This window comes from Cucurbita pepo, chromosome 10 (genome assembly GCF_057944985.1).
Source record: "Cucurbita pepo subsp. pepo isolate OVF chromosome 10, ASM5794498v1, whole genome shotgun sequence".
Classification (NCBI taxonomy): Eukaryota; Viridiplantae; Streptophyta; class Magnoliopsida; order Cucurbitales; family Cucurbitaceae; genus Cucurbita; species Cucurbita pepo.
The window spans coordinates 880,988-897,017 of record NC_141807.1 but is presented as its reverse complement, the minus strand read 5'-3'; the positions used below and the strand labels follow the sequence as shown (position 1 = coordinate 897,017).

The window sequence follows — 16,030 nt, the reverse complement described above, 5'->3', positions numbered from 1 at the left end:
TTTGATAATAGAAGAAAACTACATCCCCTATAATCTTGAGATTACTAGTAGGCAGAGAAAATTGAAAAACACTGAAAGCTACAAAATAACTAGCATAGCATTACAGGATAAATCCTTGTGGGATTATTATTGGGAGCATCACATGAATTTAGTTGCCTTGTGTTCACTTCCTCTGCTTGTAGAAGGAAGGCAATACTAAAATTAGCTTACTGATGCCATTTATTCCATAGATCTAAACAATCTCCCAGTCGGGGAATTCATCATTTTGTATGGTGGATGGAGAACACTTAAGTATTTCATCGGTAATTGCATTTGGTTTTTGGCTCTGCTTCCTTGATGGCCATGATATATTTGCTTTAGCATTCTTGTTTTCAATCTGAAAGAATGTCAAAGAGGCCAAGAAAAATAAGTTGGTTCCATGCGCCAGTAGAGAGCATAAATTTAAGCGTTCTTTAAGGTCTATAAACAAATAGTTTGATTTCTAATTTGGCAGAAACAGTTTCATTCTGGAATACCATGTGTTAATTCCAAGCACCAGGAAATTTCAGAAATTTTGTTATTTGCATGCTTACTTAGATGGTAATGATAATACCTCGTGAGCTCCACATACTTTTTGGTTAGCTGAGAAATGGTTTGGTTCAATAATGAGATGATTCTGTTTTTTAGATGCTTGAATTGTTTTTCCATCTTCTGTCTTGACAAGATGCTCCCCTGTAATAGTAAGATTCAATTACATGAATGATGTAACAACAAAAGCACATATTATTGCTCTTTTTCCTTTTCCAAAGCTGATGGATGTCCATTTGCAGGTTTTTACATCTGTGCCTGTATCTGCTTTTCTTTACAGGAAACGACAACCAAGAATTAAATATTATCATAGAAGCGTCTGAAATCCTGATTTTTTCGAGAAATCCAAAGATTGTCTAATCTGGTATGTAAAATTTTCACTACTTAAGAATGTAGATAATATGATTGCATATGTTATTGAATTAGAACCTACATGATTGTCTACATCTGTCCGTTCCAGGAGAGAAAACTCTCCACAATAATTGCATCTTTTCACTGAAAATGTCACATTCTAATTGCAAAAGAATTAGACGGTGTGGTTGTTGCTACTTGAGCCCAAACTAAACTGTCAAACATCCACATCTCCCATCCTTTTAAGGATTTGGATTCTTTTTTCTTTATTTGCAATGTAATATCCTTTTAAATAAGAATAATGCTATTAGTGGGATAGGGTTTTGTGAACCACAAAAAAGAGCCAAAATAAGGAAAAAGCTTTAACCAAACTGCCGATGCAGAAAACCAAGAGCAAAACCCACTTCACAAATTTCAATCAGAATCACCTGGAACATTCCCAAAAGCGACCGAGGAAGATGCATTTTGATTTGCACAATACGCCTTCTCAGGAGACTGATCTTCTCCAACATCCAAACGTGGCTGTTGGAAGTGATCTTCATTAATATCAACCGAATTTAGCTGGCCTTCTACATATTTCAAGACTTCCTGCTTAAGAATGTAAAGTTGAGTTAACAATTTTTAAGAGCGCTGAGTACTAGCCAAAGATTTGGGGAATAGTGAAACTGTATGAACAAGACATTAATAGTTTTACCTTCTCCAAGACATCACACATCTCCAAGCATCTGTCCTCCATTTTCTTGAAGACATTCATAAACCATTCCAAGCCATTAGAGTTTTGCCCCATGTTCAGATGAAGAAAAGAAAACTGAAGGCCAAAATTCGAAATAAAACTTGGAAGTGATTAAAAGGTTTAAACTACGGGGCAGAACAGAAAACTACAGCAGACAACAAAATAAAATCCAAAGCAATCTTCTGGATTCTGGAATACCAACTCTGTCTCCCCATTCTCTAGAAAAACAACAAATGGCAGTAGGACAACACTCGAAAGAATAAAACCGTTCCAAAACCAAGATGATCCGCCACGTAAAAATGATAGCTAAAATTCAAATAGAAAAAAAAAAAAAAAAAAAAAAAACCCTTTTCGACTTCATTGTCTACCAATATGCAAATTCAAACGAAAGCAAATAGAGGAAGAAGGAGAAACCCATGAACCTGAGTGCAAAGAAGTTGAATTGCAAAAGTGAAGTTAGAAGTAAAAGCCTGAAGATGGTAGAGTTCCCGATTCATAAATTTTAATTTCATATTCTTATAAGGATGAGAGAGAAAATGGTGGGAGAGAGAGCTTTGGCAGTGTCCAAAAAGGAGGAGGAAGGGACGGTGTCCAAAAAGAGTTCTGAGAAGAGAGGGGCCCCTGAAAAGAGACTCCTGAAATATTTACAGTACACTCTTTAATTACTTGTACTTTTCAATATTTTCTCTTCTTGTTTGTTCGTCAATCAATTTATCTTCTTTAAACATTGAAATTTTCTGAAGGGATGATTGGCAATTAATAACGGCAAATACAAAATGTTTCTGTGCTATGACCATATTGATAATATCATAATGTACAGTACACTCTTTAATTAGGACATGTTTGGTTTTTAATAAGTTTTGGTTTATAAATTTTGAAATTAGGAATATTTAAATTTGTATTATGTATAGAGAGAGTTCAACAAATATCCTTGAAAGAGATAAACAATGTCTCATTTACTAAGCTGAGTTCAGATTTGTGTAACATTTGTATTTAAATTATTCGATTGAACAAGATATTGAACCTTGAGTGATTATAACATATTTTCATAATTTGGCAAACTAAAAAGTTTACACAGTTCATAGGATTAGTAATTCTCTAGCAAGGCAAACCATCTGCAGAACAAAAATTTGACTTGGCCTCAAATTACTGTAGTCTAACTTATAATTTGTAATACTTTCTTTAGCTTAGTTTTTCTTTAAGGTAAATTTTAAAAAACACCCTAAAGATTACCTAAGTTCTAAAAAGATCAAATTTGATGACAAGAAGAAGGTCTTCTTAGGTTTTCTTTTCTTACAAAGAATAATTGAACAAAAAAATTCTTAGGGGTCTTCTTCTTTTATTTTTCCACATGTTCAAAGCTGTACAACAAAAATAAGGACCCTTGCTGCAAATTCTCTTCCTGCTTTCTTCTGATCATCTTCTGCTATCTTAGGGTCGTTGCTGAAGAATATTTTCGTGCATCCGTTGGAAAAAAAATATGGAGCACAGAAATTAAGATCAGAAAGGTAAACTCTTGGAACTGGTGCTAATCACCAAGTTCTTCAGCTTTGCTGAATCTCCCGCACTGGCTCGCCCAGTAATCAACTCCAGATTCTTATACAAGCTCTGTTTCACCAAATTCTTCATCATTTTTCTCCCTTCCTGAACTTCTCTTTGATTTACAGGCGACCCGATCACTATTCTTCCTGTCTGTGGCCCAGAATGTGGATACATTTTTGCTTGCTTCTCATTCTTAAACCATTGTAATAGCTTTAGGGCCCTCTTTTGAGCCAGTGGACTACCTAGTAATCCCACTTCAAGAAGCACTGCAACAATCCCAGATTTCGCCATCTTCTCTCTCTGTTCTGAGCTCTGATGTGCCAATATCATTAAGATATAAGCGGATAACTCAATAGATTTTGGTTTGTCCTCCCATGTCATAATCTCTATCAGACTATCCGGGACCATTGGGCTGCTCTCCATTGCCCTTTTTCCCTGTGAAGTCACCACCAAGTTCCCCAATGCTGCGAGGGCTCTATCCGAATGGCCTTTGGATGAGGACATTTTCAAGAGGGTTTGCACCACACCATTTGAGACCAGAGGCCCTACATTCTCTAGCACTGTGGAGATGTTATACAGAGTTTCAAGGCAGCATCTTTGGGTCTCGAAATTTGAGGTTAATTCTAGAACCCCCAAAAGGAATGGGATAACACTTTCATTCGCCTGTAAGGCAATTGTGAAATGGGAATTGATCAGAGACGACAGTGACAGCAGCAATCTTGCAAAATCATGTTTTGCTGATTCATCCATGGCTTGGATGTTACTTGGAAGTTTGTGTAAGATTCCTGCTTCCACCATGAGGGCCTTGTTCCTAAAGAATGGTACAGAGAAAAGTAAGTCCAAGTCAGAGTCGAGCCACATGGCAAATGCTGGTTTTGGCCAGAACGGTTCAAAACTTTAGAGGCAGATGAAAAACCAAACCTCAAACCCAGTAGGCATAACCTTGAAGTAGACATCTTTTCTATTAGTATGATGCCCAACTAAACATTTGATTTATAATTTCAATTAGGACAGATCCAAAACTTCACTGCACTAACCACATGCCTATCTTGCCAGAATATAGAGTTGACCCAATATGCTTAATATTTTTCCTCTTTCTCTCTCTTAATTAATACCTTACAGCTTTTGGTTATTTATGTATACCCTTTTTCAAATTTTGGGTTATCGAGGACATCCAAACTACTGCACATCTTTCTGTAAAGTTTCTATTTTTAATTTGAATTTGGGTTCTGTCTGCCTTAACTGTTCCACTCTCTCTTTTATTTTGATACCATCTGAAGGTGAAGCTAATCTGACCCTTTAAAAATTGAGATGATCATTGATGGAAACTCTCAAATGAGAAGAAATTTCCCATCAAATGACTTCTATTTACCATTAGGGGAAGTTTTTTTTTTTTCTTTTTTAGCTAAGAGAACAAACACATGGATCGATGCACGTAAAACAGAGAACACAAAATTTTGAATGATTTTAAAGTATAACTTACTCGAAGCTTCCTTTGGCAAGCTCAAGCAACGCTTCCACAGCCACTTCCGGTCGCCCTACGGCGTCGGACGTCACCATCAAAACCAAGGCCGGTACAACCCGGAGCTCCACCATTAACCTTTTCACCTTCACGTCCTCTTTAGCCATATTCACAATCACCTTGGCTGCTATCTCCTTCTCTTCCCAGCTCCCAAAGTGAAGCTTCTTCACTGTCCTCCTCAACGCCACCGCGAATTCATCCGCGCCACCACCAATTCCACCGGTACAGTCGCAATCAGGTTCTGCTACGTGTATAGCTTCATTACTGGTTGGTGTAATATTGGGTGAAATAGCGATGGATTCCGTGGGAGAGACATACGGCTTTTTGGGCGTTTTGGAACGAAGGAACCTCCGGATTCGATTGAAGAATCGGAGCTTCACGTATGAATATACCCAAATGGGTGTTTGAGCAGAAGAAGAAGAAGAAGAACTTGGATTCATGGTGAGAGATAGGAATGGGGGTTTAATGAATTATGAGAGAGAGAGAGAGAGAGAGAGAGAGAGAGAGATGAAGACACAGGCACCCCCAAACCCAATAGCAATATCATCCCATGCCTCCTCAACGATCAAGTATTTAAATTTTAAAACACAAACGATTCGATTAAATTAAATAAAATAAAAAAGAAATAACGTACGAAGGACACCGCCCTTAAGTCTTAATACAACACATGCTCTGTTTATTATTATTATTAATTAGATCACCTAATTATATAATCATTCAAAACCTTACACTAATTTGTTTCATTAATTTCCTATCTTGGTTCATGAATCATGTATCATCCCATTTAGACAATAATCTTATTTAAACATATACTTAATTATTGTGTGGGCTATGCATCAGACGTGATTCAATAAAAATTGCTTCCTGGAAGAATTAGTGTAATAATGGAGGCATCCAGATCTGTTAATAATACTCGTTGTGATTAAGTGTAGATTTAATTTGTTTTTGTTAAAAGATTTTGTCGGTAAAAGAACACCAAAAAAAGGGAACAAAATTCATCTCCAGAAGTCTACGAAGACAGAGATTGTGTTATTTAACTTCCAGATTCCTTATTTGCTCATTAAATGCATTTGACGTCTCCTTTGTTCTGTCTGAAATAAGTCAACTCATTGCTACAACATTAAATAACCAAAATTCTGGGTTTTTTTTTTTTTTTTTTTTCTTTTTTCTGTTGAGATTATTGTGTTTTTATGATAAAATCTTACCAAAAAGTTAAAAATCTTGGATTATATAGATATTAGGGCACACTAATATGTAATTTGAGTGGGAAGATTTTATTGGATTCTTTTTTAATCACCAATTTTGACCACTCTAAAATGTTTGGTATAAAATGTGGGTGGACTTCCAATACATATTTATATATAGAGAGTGAGAGAGAGAAATGCACACTTCTTCTTCCAATTTGCAATGCCTATCCCCACATCAGATTTCCACTGCCTTCTTTAATTTCAATTTTTCTTCCCCGAGTCAAATAATTAAAATTATTCAATGAATTTGTAATAGTCTGAGCCCACCGTTAGGGATTGTTCATAGGGAATGTTTTGTTCTCTTCTCCAGCCGGTGTGAGATTTCTAAAGGGGTGTATTATGAGATCTCATGTTGATTGGAAAAGGAAACGAAAGCGTGTAAACTTGTCTCTAACAAACCTGTGTTCATAACGACCAAAGCAGATAATAATATAAAAGTATGGATTAGATTGTTTGGTTTTGATCAAATAATTAATAATTACAGTGGGAAAGTTTATCCTTAAATAAGTGATGGTTTTGAAATAGGAGGGGGGAAAAGTGCAATATGGTGGTTTTATGAGGTGTGCCATAGCCACAACCAACCTATTAAAAGGGCTGCAATTTTTTTCTTGTGATGATATAAATGTTTTACTTCCTCTGTTTCTCTCTGTCTCTGTGTAAAGACTGTCAAAAGAAAAGAAAAGAAACAGAGAGTCGTAAAAAGGCTTCAGACTTGGGATGGGGAAGTCATAAGAATCCTAATTTTCCACGAAAACCCATCATCACAAGAACAACTTCTTCTCTCTAAGCTTTGCCACTTTGACTTCGCCATTCAAATTCAAAACCATTATTAGGCTAATTGCACGACGTTGTAAGAAAGAAGGGAAGCATGGAAATTTTGAAAATGGGAAACAGAGCATACTACAGGGAAAGGGAAGGCAGGAGAAGGAGGGCCGAAATTGACCCAACCCCGGAAAAGTTATGGACTTTGGAATTGGATGAACTTTCTTTGAAATGGGTTTTTGTGTTGACTCATGATTGTGTTCTTTTGTCTCACTTTTTTGAATACTCAAAGATGATAAAAGAAAAAGGGAAACCAAAATCCACTATGTGTAACACATGGGCTTCAGAAATTACAGCCCAATCTTTGCCTGGTGTTCGTAGCAGTTTAAGGAAAGTTTAGCTATATTGGTTTCAAATATGATTATGAAGTTGGTTGAAGCTTTTTTGATTCGCCAAAGAACACAAGCAATCAAATCCCTCCTACAGAACGCAAGCTCTCTTCCACGGCTGCAATGGCATCACAAAGCCCTGTTCGTCAACCCAACCCGCTCACCTTCATGGGCTTCTCTTTCCACGAGGCTGGGCTTCTCCTTTTGTTTCACCTCTTCTCGTTTGGACTGAGCTATCATTTTCTGACCCACCCCAAATGATGGGGAGCCAATCCTCACTCTCTACGTGTGCGTAAAAAGGAGCACAAAATTTCCTCCCCGTGCATCCCACGCTATATATACATATATAACTCGGGGAAAGTTTCAAAATCAGACACTGTGCCGGTGAGGACATTAGGCCCGAAAGGAGTGGACACTAGGTGGTATGCAGCGAGAAAAGCTGGTCCTAAAGGAGGTGGATTGTAAGATCCTACCTCGATTGAATTGAGAAACGAGTGCTAACGAGGACACTAGAGAGGGAACGAGTGCTTGCGAAGATGCTTAGTCTCGAATGGGATGAATTATGAGATCTCATATTAATTGGAGAGGGAAACGAAGCATTCTCAAGAGTGTAGAAATCTCGAACACGTTTATCTTAAAAATGAAGAAGGTCACAAGAGAGCCTAAAAAAGACCATATTACAAAATATTGCAAATGTTGTACTGTCCTGTTACATAGCAATATTGTTTAACTTATCATTAATTTGCGTTGCTGAGTTGACAAAGCTTGAAACTTTGAAACTAATCCTCTTGGTTTCAATCCCACACCGCCCATCCGGCAATATGAATCATCGGATCATCATCCTCAGCCACAGATAAATATTTACATAATCACATGTCAAATACCTAAATCTGTATATCTAATTTCCACATAAAATCATCGAAGCATTAGAAAAAAAAAAAAAAAAAGGGAGATGTTAAGACGTTTGACCGTATTGACCGATAATTTTCTGGCGTTTGAGAGGAAAAACTTGGGTAAAATCCTGTTCCGCCACCGCCAGATGCCACCCCTCCACCGCGTCCAATTCAAGCTGATGAATAATCCCAGAAGCAGCATCGTACAGTTGCCCATAATCATCGGGCAGCTCGCCGGAAAGCGTCCGGCAATTGGGCGGCGGCTTGGCTCTCCGTCGTCCAGCTCCGATGGGGACATTCCGGAGCGCCCCACCAGCAGTCCAGTACCTTTGACAACCCTTACAGAAATGTCTGGGCTGATTAACATTGTAATTGTTAAAGTAACAGAATTTGGTGTCCATGCTCTTACATCTCGGACATGGAATAATCTTTTCAGGCCTCTTCATCTCTGTTTGATCACCTTCACCGCCGCCGCCTTTCTCCGGTTGATCCTTGACTTTTCTGGTCTGCAAAGGAATGATAGTGCCAAAAAGCTTAATTCCAGCCGTGGCGCTACCATGAACCTGAGCCATATGTAAAACAGAGAGAGGGAGAAAAAGAAGAGGATTGTTCCTAATTTATTCTTTTTTGGGGAAGTGGTGTGCAGAGAGGACACATAGGGAAATGGGTATATATATATGTGTGTGTGGAAGTAAAAGCTCATAATACAAAGCAGTAACACATGAGAATCGATGAGACAAAACAGACGGCAATTAGTCAAATTGATAGCTATTATGGTGGGAAAGAGTGAAAGACTGGGTATCATCCCCTTTTTCTTTCTCTCTTTTATATATATATATATACATACATCATTTGCTTCATGTCATCATCAGATTCTCTATCAATAAAGAGAAAGAGAAAAAAAAGGAGAAAAAGGAAAAAGATGTGAGAAATTTTTATTCAAATTTCTTTTTTAAAAAAAGTATAAAAAAAAAAGTAGGGTGCTTTTGGTAGAAACTTAAAGAGATTGAAAGGTTATTGTATATATGGAAATTTAAGATTATATTCACAAGTTTAGGAATAAATACTGCATCTGGTCTCCTTCTTCTCTTCTTGTTTAAGTTTCGCATGATTCTGTGCGGGTTTTTTCTTTCGTGTTCATCTTTAAAAGACTCGACTTTTTGAAATTTTTTTATAGTGAAAAAGTTGCATTGATACTTAAAGGTAAGAGCTTTTGAAGCTTTTGATTTGTTTGTTGATGTGGGTCTTCCAAAAAGCCTCATTTTATGGTGGAGATGATCGACTTTTTTTTGTGGGTATTAAAGTTTTGAAATTTGAGTTATGGACAAGTGTACACACTATCCTTCTTATTGCAAATTCAAATTATATGATAAACATAAGAAAGCTACCTTTTTTTATTTATTGCTTTATTTAACAACACTTTTTAATTCTATATATCTAATATCTTCCTTTCTTTTGATGGAAAAAAGATGCACTTTCTTTTTCCTTTTCCTTTTCCTTTTACTTCTCCTTTTTGGGAAGGAAAAAGGAAGCCACATTAGATGAAAAAAAAAGGCATCCTTTATCTCGAGTGCTTTCTCTTTTACTTGCATTAGATTTGACGTCTTAACGCATATGTTATAAGTTTAATTCTGAACTTTTTAGCTTGTATCTATTTAGATTTAGAATGTTTAAAAGTTATAATAGGTAGAACCTCCGTGAGTCTTAACGCATATGTTATAAGTTTAATTCTGAACTTTTTAGCTTGTATCTATTTAGATTTAGAATGTTTAAAAGTTATAATAGGTAGAACCTCCGTGATTTAGTAACGTTGGGTGTGGATGCACAAATTACACGAGGCTAACATTTTGGTATGTGGTTCGGTCATCTGAGTCAATGCTACTCTTGCAGGCCTTCAAGCTTATGTTGTGGCAGGGTCGAGAGGCTATGGGTAGTGTCTCATATGATCATCTTGTATTTGGTTTTCTTCTCTTGGTTTTAACGTTGTCCTTTATGCCATCGTGCTGCCAAGAAACGGGCTGGGCCATAAGCGTCGGCCCAAATATGTGAATGGGCTAAAGCATTTTGCAAAATTCTTCCATCATTATCATGTTAGGCGACAGGCCAAGCTGTGACGGCTCGTCATCTCGGTCGCCCACCGCCGATCAGCAACAACAGCTGCAGCCGCCGTTCCTTTGAGCCGCCACGAGTCCCAAAGCGGCGTGATTGGAACACTTTCGGGCCATATCTTAAAAACCGAACACGCCCAGTATCGTTATCCCACTGTAGCTGTAACCATGTACTTGATTTTCTTCGATAACTGGACCAGTTCGGAAAAACAAGGGTTCACTCACATGGGTGTGTCTTTTTTGGACAACCCGACCCACCTGCCCTCTGCCCTCTGCCCTTTCCCCTTGAAACATGCTTGGGGCAACCTGGACGCCCCGATCGGCCGCCTACGAGGAGCACAGGGGGTCGCCGGATACCAACCCTTTTGGAAATGGAGCTATTCGAACGTGCCTACGGGAGTTGGAGTGCCAGGCGAAGGCGAGAAAATTTGTGTACAAGAAGAAGAAGATTAGGCTTGTAGTCTTACAAATTTATAAAAATTTTCCGAACTAAATTTGTAATTTAACACATTTCTATTCCGCACGAGTACGAGTAAAATAAATGGATGTGCAAGTGCAGTAGTTCAAGGCAGACAAGAAACAAGGACTCGAGCAAAAACCTGAATTATTCTTCGATCCATGATCCTGGATATCGAAGACGTCCTCGAGGTGATCTTGTAGTTTCTACGGGGTGAAGATGATGAGGTCGGGCATTCATGCTAAGCTAATCTATGAATTCAAAATTGAACTTAAAAAACTATTAATTTAAATTTTAAAGCAACAGGATAAAACAATATATTAGTAACTACAATGGCATTTAAAATTTTATAAGAAAAATCTGACAATATTACAGCTAACTTGAATACATTGGGGACTAAATACAGGTCCAGCCTGCTTCCGAATTCAGGTTCCTTTTCTATTCAATCAAAAAAGAAGAAAAAGACGAGCTAAGAACACTGTAAGAATATTAAGATAGCTCTAACAATCTGCTTTAGCGGTTCACTTATACCCATATATCAGCTGGCTGCAATAATATGTACTCGGGGAAGGACACAGACAAAAGTTGAATGCTTCCATACAACGTTCCAACACTGCCATATGTCACTAACCATAGATGTCTGCAAAATTGCAACCAACATGTACGCAAATGAGAAACAAATAACATCTTATGCCAAAGTAAGAATTCCATACACACCACAAATGTTAACAATAAACATGCAAAAGGAACTAGCAATCTGAGACATTTTAAACCATTCTTACTTCACCTTGCTGCTTCTCATGACCATCTCCCAATACAATGCACTACTACAGTTTATCAAACAGCTGAGTTTGAGGCATCCTACCGGACAAGTTTTGAAAAACTTGTTCAAGTCTGTCTATAACAGCCCAAGCCCACCACTATCAGATATTATCCTCTTTGGGCTTTATAAGAGTGGGTAAACCTATCTCTAGCAGACGCGTTTTAAAAACTTTGAGGAGAAGCCTAAAAGAGTAAGCCCAAAAAGAACAATATCTGTTAGCGGTGGGCTTTGGCTGTTACATTGTTGATCCCCGAGTGGTTTATATTCTAAACAATCTGATTGGATAGTTTTACGAATTCTTCCAGGACAGACAGCACAGAGAGAGAACTTTGATATCCTTTTATCTTACAACTTTAGACAGGAATATAACTTGGAACATATTTGGCAGTATTCATAGTTATTAGACCAAACATAAGTTGACAAAAAGAAAAAAAAAAAAAAAAAAAAGAAGGAAAAGTCTCCAAAAGTAATGCATTCCAAAAAGGCCAACTATTCATCAAGCATGCCAATTCTATATTCAAGCAAAGAACAATATGCAAGCAGCAAAAGGAGGCAAAGACAACATCAAAAGGGAGAGGGGGCATAAGCTTAAAGGAGACTAATGGAACACTGAAAGTCCTTGGTGATTAATGGCTTTGGTTTGGGTGGGGGATCAAAACCATATACCTGCCCTCCATGTGAATCTATATCCCATAAGCTATTTCTCGTAACCAAGATTTTATAAAGATCCGAAATTAACCGTACAGACTTTCCCTGAATCTGTTCGTCTCTTGTATATAACAAAGAATGTTTTCCCTCATCTCTAAACGTGCTATTAAAAGCTTCCAATATTAGAATGATTACAGCATCAAACCTCATGATCTAACAAATGAATCAAAATAAGAATGATCAGTTAATGATACACACTAGTAATGCATATAAGTTGCTACTTATGATACCAAATGTTTCCTACAATCTTCATCAGTAGAGAAACACTATAGAAGGAAATTGGAAACTGGAAAGACAGCAGTTCAATGATCTCCATTTTCGAGTTCCTAGTACAAACAAAATTGGTAGCAATTTCTCATTGGGGTAATAATTGGTTATTTAGACTCCTCAAATACTTGTTTATAGTTGGAATAATAAAGAGAGGAACGGAGGGGAGTGCTCTGTGAAGGATCAGAGGTGAATCGACACATAGAGAAAAACAGTTTAGACTCTCCTTGAGTTCATAGATTTCCCAAATCAACAACAGTCCACCACTAGCACTAGCACATATTTGACAAAGCGAATCAGGGGAAACCAAAAGCAAAAGTAAATAACAAAAATGAATAACCTCTTCAAAGAAGACCATTCCTATTAGACATCATCATTAAAGGGTATGTCTCTTCAAAGGGTTAAATCCTAATGCAATTAGAAACAACGTTGGTAAAACTCCAGAAGTTGACTCTGTTACTTCTCACGAATACTTGACGTAGGAAACAAGAAGAGCTTCAAACAGCAGATCCCTTCAAAACGAACTTCAAACTTTGACAGTATACAAGCAAAAGTGCAGATCATATCAGCCTCATGCATATTCTAAGAGGACTAAATATTGAGTATTAGATGCAGCAAGTACCGAGTGTAACTTTAATCCTTCACATCAAACGTATTAAAGAAGTACAAAAGAGTAGTGGTTAAGAGCAAGGCATATCTGATGGGTGGACAGAATGTAATTACATTAGTATTTACACTTTAAAAAAAAAAAAAAAAAAAAAAAAAAAAAAAAAAAAAAAAATCATTTTTAAAGCTCTAATGAATGGCGAGTTCTTCATTTTACAGAGTAACCCAGAACCCACAATTAAAGAAAGGCAAAAATAAAAAGAATTGGAGATTTTTCTTACCATTGGAACCCGATTTCTTCCCGCGCTTGATCCTCTCGAGCTGAACTTGAGTTTCCGTAAACATCTGCATACGCTGAACCTCCAAGTCCTTTGCAAATTGCATCCTCTGCTTCTCCAATTCCACCATCTGCCTCAACTTCTCTGCTTCCACTCTTTCGTACATCTTCCCAAACCTCTCTATTGCTTTGGCCAACCTTCTCATGCCCTCTCCTTCTCCCTCCTCATCCTCACTTCCCCTCTCCTCCGCCTCCGCTTCCGCCTCCTCCTCTTCCTCGTCCTCCTCTGCTTCTGTAGCAGCAGCCGCGGCAGCCATGGCTGAATAATTCCTGCGAAAAAACCCATCATCCACTGCCGCCAATGGGCGCTTCTGCGGAATGGCAACAGAAACCGCATTTGCAGTCCCCGAAGACGGCGCTTTCCGGTAGGAGAGAGGACGAGCCATCGGCGGAGATTGAGACATCGAGGTGGATGGCTTCTTCTGAGAAAAATTGGATCCAATCAGACCATCGAGGCGATCGTAGAAGGGCCAAGACGAGGTTACAGATCCGTTGGAAGCGGATACTCTAGCCTTCTCGATCTTGTACTTCTTCTTAATGGTATCGATTCGGTTTTTGCACTGGACGTCAGTACGGTGAGTCTTCTTGGAGTGGCCATGGAGGGCATTGACGGCTTCAGCCACATCTTGCCAATCTTTCTGGCGAAGATTCCCCCGGTTGAGCTCGACAAAACGGCGGCCCCAAACGTCGACGAGAGTGGAGGTAGCCTCCTCGCTCCAGCAGTCTTCACGAACGGGCATGGGCCGGGAGTGGCCCGATGACGGTGTCAAGGAATCGTTCAAGTCGCCCATAGGGAGCGGCGGCGGCGGAGGCGACGGAGATAAAAATACGGCACGTGATCGGTGATTTGAGATTTGGGTAGTCGGGATCGTGATCGGGAACGGGATCGGGGGTGGAAGAGAGAGGGAGTTGGTAGGGTTAAGGGGTAAAGGGTTAAGGGTTAGAGGTTAAAGAGGTTGCGTCGGCGACGAAGTGCCGGACGCGTGAGCCGAATGTGTCGGGGGGAGAGTGAGTAATACGGTACGGTCGAGCCGTTGAAGTCACCGGGCCGGGAGAGGGGGGAGCCGTTTAGCATCATTGGCAATGGCTTTGGGTTGCATGACGGTTGAAGTTGACGGTGAGAGAACGGCTCGGCTAGGGTTGGCTCGGCTTGATCTTATCATATTTGAGAATTGAAACATAAAAATTCAAATAATTGACAACAACTGCATGTCGTTGGGTAATGGCGTTATTATTATTTCATATTAGGGGAGATCCGGTCGGAGTCCGAGTCCGAGTCCGAGTCCGTGTCCGAGTCCGAGTCCGATGTGGGTGACAGAAGGAGTTGGGGTCACCGTTCCCATCTTCTTCTCCACCGAAGCTCAACCCCTAGTTCCGGTTGGGCCTGGACCTCCCTTTTCTTTGGATCCGACTCCCGCCCCATCCCTCCTTTTCGTTGGATTCAACTAGTTCATAATAATTTAAACATTTATTTCATAATAATTTAATTTGAACTAAATACTTAGTTTTTCATAATTAAAATTATAATTTAATAGAGACGTCCATACACCAAACTCTTAGATTTCAAATGATCGATTAATAAAAGAGAAATCAAAGTTCGATGTATATTATTTTCTTTTGGAGTACAAAGTTTAATGATTTTTCGTCTGACAAAACTAAAGATAGGAATAAATCTCTCTGAACTTTATGAACACTAACATTGAACATATATGAACATTAAAAGGTAAGACATTCAATCTTATGAAATCAAAAAGTATGTTCATTATGATGAGACCTTTTTTGAATACATAAAATTACTCGAATGATGAGATTTTTTGACAAACTAAGATTTTATCTAAGAAAAAAAATTCAAGTCATTCAAATATGAATATATATATAAATAAATGATTTGGAGAAGATTGAGAATAGGGGTTTTGTGTGATTGCATTATGTGGGAGGGGAAAATATTAGAAAAAGTAAATAATAATGTGAGATTGAGCATATTAAAAAGGCGAGAGCAAAGATAAAAGACTTAGATAGTGACACTTTACCTTACCAATCAGGGGGAAGTTGTGTATAGGACTACGAGGGGACCCTCAAATATATATATATTTCTTTTTCTTTTTTTTTTTATTTAATTTTTTTAAAATAAATCTTAAAAATTAGATAAATATCCATATTACTTTTCTTCTTCCTCAACTTTACACACAAAGTCATTTCATTCTTATTTCACATTTCATTGTTATTTCACATTTCATTAAAGACCAAATTTATATATTTAAAAAATAAAAAAGAAAAAAAGAAAAAAGAGAGGTAATTATTAGGAGGGGCCAATATGAGTTGTTGGGAGGGATGTGATATCTAATCCAAACTGTATAAAACTTTACAGGATTTCAATTTCCCAATCTCTCTCATGCCTCCTAATAATCATATCTGGAGAGGAACACGACCAGCCGCTGGAACACCATTTTATTATTATTATTATTATTATTATTATTTTTAATTATTTTAAAAAATGAGAAAATAATGGGGTTTGAAGATTATGCCCACTTGTATGTGCAACGCCAACACTGCGCATTATTCTATTGTGGAATTTTGAAAGCTATGTGGGGACTATCATTTCCTTTCCCTCTTTCTTTATCCACCATTTTTTTTTTTTTTTAATTTTTACTTTTACCTTCCCGTAACTAATATTATATACTCATTTAACCCAAATTTGTACTCATTTTTCATATTTTT

General features: G+C 38.0%; 3 protein-coding genes and 2 pseudogenes across 6 annotated transcripts; 1 reads left to right on the top strand and 4 right to left on the bottom strand.

Moving 5' to 3' along the window:
* Positions 1-79: 79 nt before the first annotated feature.
* On the bottom strand, positions 80-2,424 carry LOC111804099 (uncharacterized). 3 transcript variants are annotated; one of them, XM_023688790.2, is made up of 5 exons: positions 2,074-2,424; positions 1,613-1,726; positions 1,347-1,506; positions 611-711; positions 80-376 (listed from the first exon to the last, which is right to left on the bottom strand). In XM_023688790.2, the coding sequence occupies exons 1-5, from the start codon at positions 2,161-2,163 to the stop codon at positions 233-235; spliced, it is 609 nt and encodes a 202-aa protein (XP_023544558.2). In that variant the 5' UTR covers positions 2,164-2,424; the 3' UTR covers positions 80-232. The 3 variants fall into 3 exon arrangements, with proteins under 3 accessions (XP_023544558.2, XP_023544559.2, XP_023544557.2); XM_023688791.2 differs by having other exon boundaries at positions 593-711; positions 1,613-1,657; positions 2,074-2,422; XM_023688789.2 differs by having other exon boundaries at positions 593-711; positions 2,074-2,412.
* Positions 2,425-2,713: 289 nt separating this feature from the next.
* Positions 2,714-5,269, bottom strand: LOC111804098 (U-box domain-containing protein 45-like). Its single transcript, XM_023688788.2, has 2 exons — positions 4,677-5,269; positions 2,714-4,004 (listed from the first exon to the last, which is right to left on the bottom strand). Exons 1-2 carry the CDS (start codon positions 5,153-5,155, stop codon positions 3,152-3,154), a joined length of 1,332 nt encoding a protein of 443 aa, XP_023544556.2. The 5' UTR covers positions 5,156-5,269; the 3' UTR covers positions 2,714-3,151.
* A 2,453-nt stretch (positions 5,270-7,722) lies between these two features.
* LOC111803662 (dof zinc finger protein DOF1.5 pseudogene) lies at positions 7,723-8,798 on the bottom strand (annotated as a pseudogene).
* Positions 8,799-9,720: 922 nt separating this feature from the next.
* LOC111803661 (protein LIGHT-DEPENDENT SHORT HYPOCOTYLS 10 pseudogene) lies at positions 9,721-10,784 on the top strand (annotated as a pseudogene).
* A 95-nt stretch (positions 10,785-10,879) lies between these two features.
* LOC111804357 (trihelix transcription factor ENAP1) lies at positions 10,880-14,633 on the bottom strand. Of its 2 annotated transcripts, none has more exons than XM_023689123.2 (2): positions 13,257-14,544; positions 10,880-11,211 (listed from the first exon to the last, which is right to left on the bottom strand). In XM_023689123.2, exons 1-2 carry the CDS (start codon positions 14,101-14,103, stop codon positions 11,198-11,200), a joined length of 861 nt encoding a protein of 286 aa, XP_023544891.1. In that variant the 5' UTR covers positions 14,104-14,544; the 3' UTR covers positions 10,880-11,197. The 2 variants fall into 2 exon arrangements, with proteins under 2 accessions (XP_023544891.1, XP_023544892.1); XM_023689124.2 differs by lacking the exon at positions 10,880-11,211 and adding an exon at positions 12,579-12,900 and having other exon boundaries at positions 13,257-14,633.
* Positions 14,634-16,030: the final 1,397 nt, after the last annotated feature.

What these genes read in the sequence shown, in the direction of transcription:
- LOC111804099 (XM_023688789.2), bottom strand. Translation starts at nt 2,163, where the DNA reads ATGAAATTAAAATTTATGAATCGGGAACTCTACCATCTTCAGGCTTTT. An exon ending in CGCTTTTGGGAATGTTCCAG is followed by an intron (nt 712 to 1,346) that starts GTGATTCTGATT and finishes TTACTATTACAG; the next exon opens with GGGAGCATCTTGTCAAGACA. An exon ending in AAGTATGTGGAGCTCACGAG is followed by an intron (nt 377 to 592) that starts GTATTATCATTA and finishes ACATTCTTTCAG; the next exon opens with ATTGAAAACAAGAATGCTAA.
- LOC111804098 (XM_023688788.2), bottom strand. Translation starts at nt 5,155, where the DNA reads ATGAATCCAAGTTCTTCTTCTTCTTCTTCTGCTCAAACACCCATTTGG. An exon ending in CTTGCCAAAGGAAGCTTCGA is followed by an intron (nt 4,005 to 4,676) that starts GTAAGTTATACT and finishes ACCATTCTTTAG; the next exon opens with GAACAAGGCCCTCATGGTGG.
- LOC111804357 (XM_023689123.2), bottom strand. Translation starts at nt 14,103, where the DNA reads ATGGGCGACTTGAACGATTCCTTGACACCGTCATCGGGCCACTCCCGG.